The 12262-nt window shown below is 43.6% G+C and overlaps 1 protein-coding gene across 1 annotated transcript; it reads left to right on the top strand.

The window, feature by feature from the left end:
* Positions 1 to 4506: 4506 nt before the first annotated feature.
* LOC123429299 (cation-chloride cotransporter 2-like) lies at positions 4507 to 12031 on the top strand. The gene is made up of 13 exons (XM_045113356.1): positions 4507 to 4779; positions 5400 to 5546; positions 5742 to 5823; positions 6025 to 6116; positions 6769 to 6883; positions 7259 to 7359; positions 7902 to 7963; positions 8126 to 8362; positions 8436 to 8550; positions 8695 to 8889; positions 9555 to 9955; positions 10426 to 10587; positions 10676 to 12031. Exons 1-13 carry the CDS (start codon positions 4628 to 4630, stop codon positions 11764 to 11766), a joined length of 2952 nt encoding a protein of 983 aa, XP_044969291.1. The 5' UTR covers positions 4507 to 4627; the 3' UTR covers positions 11767 to 12031.
* The last annotated feature ends 231 nt before the right edge of the window (positions 12032 to 12262 follow it).

The following is a 12262-nucleotide window of genomic DNA, read 5'->3' as shown; positions in this document are numbered from 1 at the left end:
GATATTGACACCATGTGCATTGCATGGCATATGTCGTGCTCTCTTCGTTAATGGGGCGGACATGATAATGCGTTTTTTTCTTTTCTACCAGGCACAACTGTTCCTCACGAAAGGAAATGTGTGTCTCTCGTACAGGTAAAAATACATATTTCTCCCTTTTTTGAGAGAAACAACAGTGTCTTTCATGAAAGAAATTTTGTGCCTCCACAAGAAGCAAATGCCTTTCGCATAAGCAAAAAAAAAGTGTTTGTTTTCCTTTACAAGAGGCACATCTATACATCTCGTGAAGCAAACTTATGCCTTCACGGAAAACAAATTTGTGCTTCTCGTAAAAACAAAATAGCACATTTTTCTTTTAAACACCGAAAACCCATATAAAAATAAATAAAATCCTAATTGACTGCCCAACACGCGACATGTGGCAGAGGCTGAGAGTGGTGCCCTCGACACCCATAAAAAATGGCACGTACAAGGTTTCGGTACCTTTTTTTTAGAATTGGGTTTCGGTACCGCTTAATTAGTTCGGAAAATCCTATTTGCCGCTCTGTGCGAAGCGGTGTCGAGGCTTCGCACAGAACGGGCGGGGGATTGGGCTGGCCCAGGTAGCGAGGTAGCAAAGGAGCCTTGCCCGGTTTTGGGAACCTCCAACCGGTTTTTTCCGGTTTTGGGAAACTTCTAAAGGTTCCTGAACCGTTTTTTTTATTTTTCTGTTTTTTTGTTTCTTTTTTTCTATTTATGTTTCAAAATTGTTCAGAATTTTCAAAAAATGTTCTGGAATTTGAACAAATGTTCTAGAATTTGAACAAATGTTCCGGAATTTGAAAAAATGTTCAAGATTTTGTAAAAATGTCCCGGAATTTGAAAAAATGTTCCGGATTTTGAAAAAAGGTTCTGGAATTTGAAAAAATGATCCAGAATTTGAAAAAAAAAATTGGAACTTGAAAAAAATTCCGGAATCTCTAAAAATGTTCGGGAAGTTAAAAAATCTTCCAGAATTTAACAATTTTCAAGATTTTGCAAAAATGTTACGGAATTTAAAACTGTTCAAGATTTTAAAAAAATGTTCCAAATATTTTTAAAACGTTCCAGATTTTTAAAAAATGTTCCAGAATTTAAAAAATGTTCCGGAATTAAAAACAATGTTCTGGACTTTAAATATTTTTTATTGAAATTCTAAAAATGTTTTTTGCTTTTATAAAAATGTTCTACATTTTCAAAAAAATATTCTAGAGTTAGAAAAAACAGAAAAGGAAAAAACTTTAATCATTGTGCATCTACTGGGCCGGCCCGGGCGGGGGACGCCCTGTGCGAAGCCTGACTGGTTGCCGTGCTGAGCTGCGAATAGGAGGTCCCCAATTAGTTGTTGTGGGAGCTTACCTGCAGGGCACGCACTGTTGGGCCAGAGCACAAGAAGGTCTAGCGTTCGGAGGCCCATGTTCAAGCTGGAACATGTACCTCGTCTGTACCGTATGATGCGCTTTATTTTATTTTATTTTTGTTTGCTCTCTTTCGTCTGTTTTTTTATCAGTTGTCTGTTTTTTCAATACATACCAATATTATTTTTCCACAGACAATCGTACATTTCAAGAGCATACGTGAAATATTTTTTAGATACACATTAAACCTTTTTACAATACGTAATGGACATCTTTTGAGAATACATGTTTTGAGCACTTTTTAAGAATATATGGTAAGATTTGTTTTCTCCTCTAGGACGTTATCTATGGAGGCTTCTAGCCGGTAGTGGACACGACGGCGGCCAGGGTGGAACCATGGCAAGGAAAATTGCTCGCCTCACGGGGTAGGCTAGTGCTCATTAATGATTGTCTCACGAATATTCCAATGTCCGTCAGGGGTTTTTCTTGCTACATGACGGCACACACGTGAAACTGGACAAGGTGCGACCCCGTTTCTTCTAGGCGAAAGAGAACGGGGAGCAAAAATATCATATGCTCAGTTGGGCCAAGGTTTGCGAACCTAGGGAAGTGGGAGGCTTGGGGGTCATAAATACAAAGGTTATGAACTGGTGTCTTATGACTAAATGGGCTTGGAAGATCCTAGCAGGGAGGGAGGCATGTGGCTACAAATCTTTAGGACGAAATACATAGGACAGGGAGGCATAGACTTTAGAAGCAGAAACCTTACTGATAGACAAGTAGATCCCCCTCACCCCACGCGCGTATTGCCCCCCGCGGTGACAAAGTGCCGCCACCCCATCTCCTCACCTCGGGCTGCCTCCCTAACCCCTCCCCCTTCTCCGCCACCGGCGTTGATCGGATGGCGCCAGCGGGGGCGGACTTCACGTCCCCACGCGCTTGGAGGCGGAGGCGGGGCTCTCTCCCTCCCGGTGGCGGTGCTCCTATGGCGGCTGCGGCTCGAGGCGCTCTGGCCGAGGGCTCTTTGACGCGGCGGCGCAAGCGTTGTCTGCGCGGCGATGTGGGTGCCATCATGGCCGGCGGCGCCCGCCTGGCCCAGATCTAGCCCCTTTGGGGGCCATTGGGTTTGTGCGGGCCGACTGTTCTATGCGCGGCGGCGATGCTCCCTCGCGGTGGAGGTCGGGTGTCTTCGGTCTCCAGGTGGCGGCGGTGCGGTTTGCCGGCGTGCTGCAGCGCGACGACGGTGGCTTTGCTGGCCCCTTTGGGCCCGGCCAGGTCACTTGGGCTGTGGTTTGTCCCTGTTGACGCGTCCGGACGGTTGCTGCTGTGGCGGTGGAGACGGTTCCCTCCCGTTCAGTTGCGTGGCTATTTCCCCCGATTCCGATGTCCCTTCCTCTTTTGCTAGGCCTCATGTCGGTGATCTCTGAGCGACGACGAAGATGACTCCAAGACCATGGTGGCACATGCTGGTGGGCGGCTAGCTGGGTGGAGTTCGACGGAGCGTTCGGGATGGTGGTGGTTGTTTGGGTCGGGAGAAATCCCTAGGCAGCTCGTCCACCACCGACGCGGTGACATCTGCGGGCGTCGCCATTCCTTCCTGAGGGGCATCGGGTATACCCCTTCCACGCTCTCTTATGCATACCAGGGGAAACCGTAGGACTAGTCCGGGCAGCAGCGGCGTCGTTGTCGCATTCCTTCTTGAAGGTGTTGCTCGGTAGGCGACGCTCCAGAGTGCTAGGAGCGTGGTAGGACTTCTCCGGAGGGCGCGGCGGTGGCCGATCATCTTCGTTTCGTTGTTCTGTCGATGTTGTCATTTTTATTTTTTATTTTCTCTCTCATTTTCTTTTGGGCTTCGTTGTGCTGTCGATGTCGTCATTTTTATTTTTTATTTTCTCTCTCATTTTCTTTTGGGCTTCGTTGTGTTGCGGCCCCAACAAGCTATGTATCAGATGGTTGCTTTATAATATAAAGCAGGGAGAAACCCTTTATCGTCAGGCATATAATTTAGAAGGAATGTAAAGCTATCACAATTTGCTGAGGGCAGTTAAAAAGGTGCAGCCCCTCCTCCGGCTTGGGACTAAATTCGAGGTCCATACAGGAAAGCCACATGCTGCTGGACGGACATATGATGCGAGGGGAGTAGGTTGTAGGATGGATTCCTTGCTCTATTTGCCATCGCCGAAAACCAAAATGCGAGGGTGTCGGAGGTATGGCAACAAGATAGGTGGGCACCTAGGTTCTGTAGGCCTCTTGGGGAGGTTGAAGCAGATCAATGGGAAGAACTGTGGAATAAACTGCCGTGGATCTGGCTAGGCCCGGGCCAAGATGTGGCAAGCTGGTGCGTGGAGCCATCTGGCCAATTCTCCATGGGCTCTCTGTACAAAGAGATATTCAGGTCCGACGCTCCGTGTGACCTATCGGTCATATGGAAGGCGCGGCTACCAGCTAAAATCAAAATCTTGTTGTGGCAAGTCGTCCGCAACAGAATCACGAGCAGTAACCAGGTGCAGAAACAACACGGCCCGGGTGATCGCAAATGCATATGGTACGGCAATAATGAGGACCGTGACCATATCCTATTTAGATGCATCATGGTGGCTCGATTCGTGTGGAGCGCCATTAGGGAGTCAACGGGTTCCATATGAAACCCAAACGGCTTCTCTGACCTATTCCGATTGACTGCCTCAACTAGAGGAAGATACAAGCATATGGCTTGGTTGGGCTTTGGGACAATCGCATGAGCGTTGTGAACTACTAGGAATAAAGCGCTAATAGAGGGGCAAATCATTCGGCTGACTTACTATATAAAATCGTGTCTTTCTTGCAGCAGTGAAAGCCATTAACAAGATGTCAGGACAGAGGAAACGTGTTTAAACCGGGCAAGCCACTCGGTGCTAATAAAAAGGAAAAGATTTGAGTTGGAAAATAATCCTCTAGACACGGCCCCAAAAGGAGCGTTATAGAGTGGAACAAGTTGATCATCATGACGCCCATTCCCCCCCGCCACCGCCTCTCGCCGCTGGCGATCTCTTCCACCACCGTCTCCTTCTCCGACCAATAAGCACCGCCAGCCTCCCCTAGATCTGGATCCAAAACCACGCCCAATGCCGACGCCAAGGGCAAGGCCAACGCCAACGCCTCGCATCGGCGGAGCCGCCCGAGTCCCGACTCCCTGTCCCAGCTAGACTCGCGCCCTAGACCGGCTAGACTCATCGGGCCGCGTGCCTCGTTCCGAAATCGATCCTAAGGCGATGGGCAGCAGGGGAGCCCCGCGGGCCGCCGCCGCCGACGAGGACGAGGAGGGCCCGGTGCCCAAGGCGTCGCAGCAGCGGTACCGCCCCGTGGAGCCGCACGACCCCGCCGTCGTCCAGATGGCGCCCGCCGACCCCTCCGCGGGGCCGAGGTGATTGACGCGCATTTGTGTTGTCCTTCCTTACGTACGTACGTGTGTGTGACTGTGACTGTGCGTACCCGACCCGTGAGCCATCGGCGCTGTTGACGATACTTTCGATGCAGTAGTCAGGATCGATAATTTCGTGGGCTCGTTTCTTTGGGAGACGGCGCTTCAAATTTAAACAAAGTCACTTGTCATTTGAAAATTATTACTGCACAGTGTTCATTTTGGTTCATGTAGCACTCACGTATTAATTATGGCCTTGCAGTAGAGCTGATGATGTTATGAATCTTCATTTAATGTTTCTGTTCAGTTCAGGAATAAAAATCCAGATTTAAGCACATCCAAGTTGCCATCTGAAGTTGATGTGGGGCCAAGATTTATGCTCATACATCGATCGACCTATCATAGGCCTGTTGTTTTGGTTCAGGGAAAAAAAAATGTACAGTTGGTAGATTGGTTGGAAACAAATGGATTTGTATTATCCCTTTTACTTATCCTCTCCAGAATAGCAACTGCCATGGCTACTCGTTTCCTGCTACCTGAATTACCTGCTTCTGAATTCTAAAAGAACTAGTATTTGGTTTCTTCATCGGAAATGCTAACGTATTAAATTGTTCATATCATAGGCCCATTAAGCCTGGTAGAAACAGAAGTATGGACCCAAGAATGCGAGTGGCTTCTTCGAATGTCCATGGCACATCTAGTGCACGTCACAGCGATTCAAAGCTCGAGCTCTTCGGTTTTGACTCGTTGGTCAAGTTGGGGCTTAAGAGGTATCGATTGTCAGTTGACCACTTGTTGCATGGATTTGCTTCACTTTAATCAGAGATTCAAAGCTTTTGCCCGCGCATGTGTTTATTGTGCATTAGACATATAATGTTTAAGGAAATCGCTAGAAGCCTATATATCTTTAATTTTTCTGTGAATATTGCTGGAGCCATGTCAAATGTCTGACTGATTCTGAACAGTATGGCAGAAGAACCAGCTGCTCAGACACCTGTCAGTCCTACGGATAGTGAGGATATGGGTATTAACATGGGACGCCTAAAGGTTTGTTCCCCATCCAATTGTCTAATGCCATTTCCAAGCATGCTAGGTCAAGGCCGTTTTCCAAATTTATCGTAATTCATTTTTTATTTGTAAATCAACTTATTCTGTTTTTTATTGCTCTTTCTCCCTTTGCTTAATTTTAATTTAGTCTATTTGTGTAAAGCAGCACTGTTGGTTACACTCATTTTATTTGATGTGCAGGAAACTAACCCTAAACTCGGTACCTTGATGGGTGTGTTTGTGCCATGCTTGCAGAATATCTTGGGAATAATTTATTATATTCGTTTCACGTGGTAAACTTTTGCACCTGTTCTTTAACAGTGCGTTATGCCGTTACCCACTACTTTGTATTTAGATTCTGCAGCATAAAGATGCTACGGTGCAAGTCATATTTCTGTCTTTCCCTTTATACTTTATTGGCATTTGGTAAACAGCCTTCGTATAAATTTATCATATATTTTTATTTACTACAGGATTCCCTGTTTCCGTAGTTTAACTAAGTTAAGAAACACTACTCTAAAATTGTAAAACATCGATCACCACTTTAGGAACCGTTGGATCAGAGAATTGGCAGATCTGATGACCTTGATATACTTCATATTGTTTCATATTACTGTACTGAAGAATTGACATTTTGAAGTTCGTTAATGCCACTCCCGGTACTCTTGCAACTAAACAAGAACTCAACATGTTGATTTCTGAAGGTTGATATTCATACTATTGTGTATATGTGTAAGGGGGCTTTGAATTTCACGCATGAATGGTTACTTTAAAATAACCTGTCCAGTTTGAGAGACGTTCTTGTTCATTGGGTTCTCATCTAACAGTAGGTGATAAATTGATGATGTGTCACTACCTCTGATTGTGTTCCCTAGCTTTAGAAAAGATGTAGGATTAACCATATATTCAAATATTAAACACAACAACCCTTCATTCTCCTTGTAGGATCGTCGGTATGGGAGGCGTATGGCAGTCCCTTGTTTTAGTTGCATTATGTGGTGCATGCACATTTTTAACTGCAATATCATTAAGCGCGATTGCAACAAATGGGGCAATGAAGGTATGTCGAATATCTGTAGTAGGTGATGGATTTTTGTGTAAGGCTCTATAAGCCTCTTCTGTAAATAACTGTTCTTTTTCTTGTTGTTTGTCAAACACGATAGAGGCAAACACATCACCATCCAATAGACAGTAAAATATATTTCCAATAATTTTAAAATTGAGAAAAACAAATTCATATTTTGATATCCTCTGAGGCCCATCTACTACTTGAATATCAGACTTAGAATTTCTGTATTTCTTAGTCAATTATGTTCAGTTCAGCAAGTTAGACTTCTCAGCGAATCATCACAAGAGAGTTTGTTGTTTGCATCTCATTTTTCTGCGCTACATGCTAGATCTTCGATGTATTCAGGTAAGTTTCTTTTTATTTCAGGGTGGTGGACCATACTATCTAATTGGCCGTGCATTAGGTCCAGAAGTTGGAGTTAGTATTGGATTATGTTTCTTCCTTGGAAATGCAGTTGCTGGAGCTATGTAAGTCTGCGTTAGACTTAGAGCATGCCGATTACTGACACTGACCTTCGTAAAATATATTTTTCTTGGAACCTCGTTTTGGCAAAATAGCTTTGTCTATCATATTCCAGACTTGCTGCTATATCTACATGGGCCGGAATATAGTCTTTTTCTTGTTTCTGCAGTTATACTTATATACGTTTGTCTAGTACAATGAGTCGAATATTGGTAGAATAGCCAGTAAAATATCAGTATTATACTATTATATTTGGATCTTACGCAGTATTGCAGTGTGGGATTCAAACCTTTATGATAGTATGTAATCTTAAGAAAAAAAGAAAACCTGTATGTTACTTAGGAGAGCTCATAGTTCTATGTAGGACCAAAAGAGGAAATGACAGAATTGTCATTTGTTGCTTGTGCAGTTCTGCTTATGGAGATCACAAGTGTTACCATTGCAGCTTTCAATGCTTTATTTCTTTCTTGGCGTGGCTTTCTCCCTTCTCTGACGTATTATCAGTTTATGAGCTGTTGTGTTGTTAACACACGATTGCTAGTTGCAGGTATGTGCTGGGAGCTGTAGAAACCTTTTTGGATGCTGTTCCTTCTGCTGGATTGTTTCAAGGTGTTGTGTTACTATTAGCTCAAATGCTTTCTCACCTTTTTCTGAAAGGATAGTATTGCTTTTGCAAATGCTTTCTTCTGTAGTGGCATGTAATTTTTATTCTAAATTTTGATCTTTCATCATTTCTTATTTAAATTAACTCTTAGCAATTTTTAAATGCAGAGAAGGTTACAGTGGTCGACAATACAGCAAATGGAGGCAGTGCAATAACTATATCAACACCCAGCTTGCATGACCTCCAGATCTATGGTGTCATTGTCACCATACTGTTGTGTTTTATTGTGTTTGGTGGTGTCAAAATTATCAACAAGGTCGCTCCTGCTTTCTTAATGCCAGTCCTCTTCTCAATACTCTGCATCTACATCGGTATCTTGAGTGCTCCAGGGTCCAACTCTCCAAGTAAGTAGCTCTGCTCGTGATTATGTTTATTTCTTTATTTTGTTCTAAATCATTGTTTTTTTCCCCTATGTAGAGGGAATCACTGGATTAAGTACGACTACACTACATGACAACTGGAGTGCAGATTACCAACGTACAAACGAAGCTGGAGTTCCTGATCCAAATGGGCCTATATATTGGGATTTTAAGTGCGTCTTTTTTACTGCTAATTCTCATACTTAAGTTTATTTCACTTTCTGATGTATAAATATTAAATAATCCCAAATTCACATTTGATCGCTGTATATTTACTATTCAGTGTGCCCTTGCTAACTCTTTTCTATTTCTTTCAGCGCTCTGTTAGGTCTCTTCTTCCCAGCTGTTACAGGAATCATGGCTGGTTCGAACCGCTCTGCTTCACTTAAAGACACACAAAGTTCAATACCAATTGGAACATTAAATGCTACCCTTTTAACTACGTTGATGTATCTACTGTCGGTGTTTCTATTCGGAGCATTGGCTACAAGACAAGAGCTTCTAACTGACAGGTCTGAGCTTTCTTGGGATCATATCATCAACCTTCCCATGTCTGGATGTCGATAATATGTTAGCTATGCTGTGACATCATGGCTCATGATTGGAGCATCTCCGATGTGAAATTTAAGAGGCAGGTTGATAGCTACACAAGCTTAAGATTCATCTAATCATTGCTAAATTATAAGCAAGTGCATTAGGGCTGAAAGATGGCATGAACTAGTACACAGGCACTACTGCATATACTGAAAGATATTCAGGACTTGTGCGGCCCAGCGAGTGTGGCTAAATGTGTCGAATGGTGACGCTTCCCATACACTTAATGATGCTGAAGGAGAGAACGACACTATCTGTCCCTATTGCTTATGCAAGCCTGACAATACCTGCAAATGTACTCAATAAATGCCCTGGCGGAAGCATTGATTCAAAACTAATGTATTTACTCGCATGAAGCTCATGCCAAACATCGAAGCCTAAGATGACTGACTACTTGAAACCAGTATAAAAAATACGATGTTCTACACAACATAATGAGCAAGTACATAGATTTATTTTTGTGGTATTCTGACACTATTAAGCTGCTATTCAGAGTTTTATAATATTTGACATCTTGGATTGCTGCAAGTTAGCAACACTACTTCTTTCTCTTGTGGTCACCTTACCGATTTGCTTAATGCAGGCTCCTAACAGCCACAGTCGCTTGGCCTGCCCCAGCAGTAATTCACATTGGCATTATCTTGTCTACTTTAGGTGCAGCACTGCAGAGTCTAACAGGGGCTCCAAGGTTACTTGTGGCAATAGCGAATGATGACATTCTTCCTGTTCTTAATTGTTTTAAAGCTTATGAAGGATCCGAGCCACACATGGCAACTCTGTTTACATGCTTCATCTGTATTAGTTGTGTTGTGATTGGGAACTTGGATCTAATTACGCCGACTATCACTATGTTTTTCCTTCTGTGCTATGCTGGCGTGAACCTTTCCTGCTTTCTGCTTGACCTCCTTGATGCTCCAAGTTGGCGTCCTCGATGGAAGTTTCACCATTGGAGCCTTTCTCTCATCGGCGCATTGCTTTGCATTGGTATGCTTCCCATTTTTATATTTCTGTTTAAGATCGCTTGTTATAATATGTATACAGAAACATTATAATTTTCTACTCCCTCCATTTCTAAATATAAGTATTTCTAGAGGTTTTATTAGTGGACTACATACGGATGTATATAAACATACTTTAGAGTGTAAATTCACTCATTTTGCTTCGTATGTGGACCACTAGCAAAATCTCTTAAAAGACTTATATTTAGGAACGGAGGGAGTAACAATGAGTTGATGGAAAATGTTTACTAAACACTTACATGTAAGTTTGTTCAAGATTTCTTGTTGTGGTCAAGGGATGTCAGCTAGCTTTTCAAATTATATGCACTACAGCTATAATCTACTTTGTTCTTTTTCTATTACTGAAAAAATTGCACCCTTTGATTATGATATGGAATATATATATTGCAAAAGTGCAGCCCATTAACAGATGATTTCCCCCCTCTTCATTTCCAGTTATCATGTTTATGATCTCTTGGACTTTTACTGTGGTCTCTCTTGCCCTTGCAAGCCTTATCTACTACTATGTCAGCTTAAAAGGAAAGGCTGGAGACTGGGGAGATGGATTTAAGAGTGCCTACTTTCAACTGGCTCTGCGAAGTCTACGATCACTGGGAGGTACTGTTATTATCATACATCGGAACTAAACATACCTTACAACACAGTAAACAACATTCTTTTATAACGCCAACCATTTCTGCTGCAGCAAATCAAGTTCATCCAAAAAATTGGTATCCTATTCCTCTCATATTCTGCCGCCCTTGGGGTAGGCTTCCAGAAGATGTCCCATGCCATCCAAAGCTTGCAGATTTCGCTAATTTCATGAAGAAGAAAGGACGTGGTATGTCGATATTCGTCTCTATAATTGATGGTGACTATCATGAATCTGCTGAGGATGCAAAGGCAGTCTGCAGGCAACTGAGCGCTTATATTGACTACAAGCAGTGTGAGGGTGTTGCTGAGATCATTGTAGCACCCTCAATGTCTGATGGTTTTCGATGTATTGTTCAGACAATGGGCCTGGGAAACCTGAAGCCAAACATCGTTGTGATGCGCTACCCTGAAATCTGGCGCCGCGAGAATCTGACGCAAATACCATCGACATTTGTCGGCATTATAAACGACTGCATTACCGCTAACAAGGCCGTTGTCACTGTGAAGGGACTTGATGAGTGGCCCAATGAGTACCAGAGACAATACGGGACCATCGACCTATACTGGATCGTGAGAGATGGAGGGCTGATGCTTCTGCTGTCTCAGCTCCTACTAACGAAGGACAGTTTTGAAGGCTGTAAGATCCAGGTTTTCTGCATCGCCGAAGAGGACACTGAGGCCGAGGAGCTGAAGGCCGATGTCAAGAAGTTCCTGTATGATCTCAGGATGCGAGCAGAGGTTATTGTCATCACTATGAAATCTTTCGAAGCGCATGCAGATGGCAGTTCCAGGATTGATGACACTCAAGAAGTTTACACAAGCGCACAGAACAGAATCAGAGTATACCTTTCGGAGATGAAGGAGACGGCGGAGAGACAAGGGCGGCCCCTGATGGAGGGCGGCAAGCAGGTCGTCGTTAACGAGCAGAAGGTGGACAAGTTCCTCAACACCATGCTGAAGCTGAACGCTACCATCCTCAAGCACTCCAGGATGGCCGTCGTGGTGCTGGTGAGCCTCCCGGCGCCGCCGCTGAACCAGCCCGCCTACTGCTACATGGAATACATGGATCTGCTCGTCGAGAACGTGCCTCGGATGTTGATGGTTAGGGGGTACAGAAGAGATGTCGTCACGCTTTTTACATGATCAGTCGCCCCCATCTGGCTGGTGGTTATAGCCTGCATTGAAGCATGATTGTTGAGCATCGACTCCGCAGATGACGTCCCAAGCCATCGACTTGAAAATGGGGATGTCTTCAAAGACAATGCGTGCATAATAGTTTCTTCATTCTTTTATCGAATTGAAGGCAGTCACATCGATGGAAAATACAAGTGTATATAAAATTTGTAGAGAATCTACTCTCCATAGATTAAATCTCCGGTAATAATGATAGTTTTTCCTTACCATTTCTTGTTTTCTAAGCCTCATTTTCGCCTTCGCTAGAACATAAGCTTTTTTTTTACTTTCTTGAGAGGACGAATATGATTATATGGTCATAGATATCCTAGCTCTGATCCCCTACCCTCTTGTATTTTGTTTTCAACCGAAAAGTACTATTTCAGTATGTATGATCCTGTCAAAGTTAGAAATGGATGACTGGTCATGTACAATTTGGAAGCCAACCCTGATTATTGTAAGGCAT

Source organism: Hordeum vulgare, chromosome 2H (assembly GCF_904849725.1).
Source record: "Hordeum vulgare subsp. vulgare chromosome 2H, MorexV3_pseudomolecules_assembly, whole genome shotgun sequence".
NCBI lineage: Eukaryota > Viridiplantae > Streptophyta > Magnoliopsida > Poales > Poaceae > Hordeum > Hordeum vulgare.
Note: the sequence above shows the minus strand (reverse complement) of the source record. Positions and strands in the feature narration are given on the sequence as shown.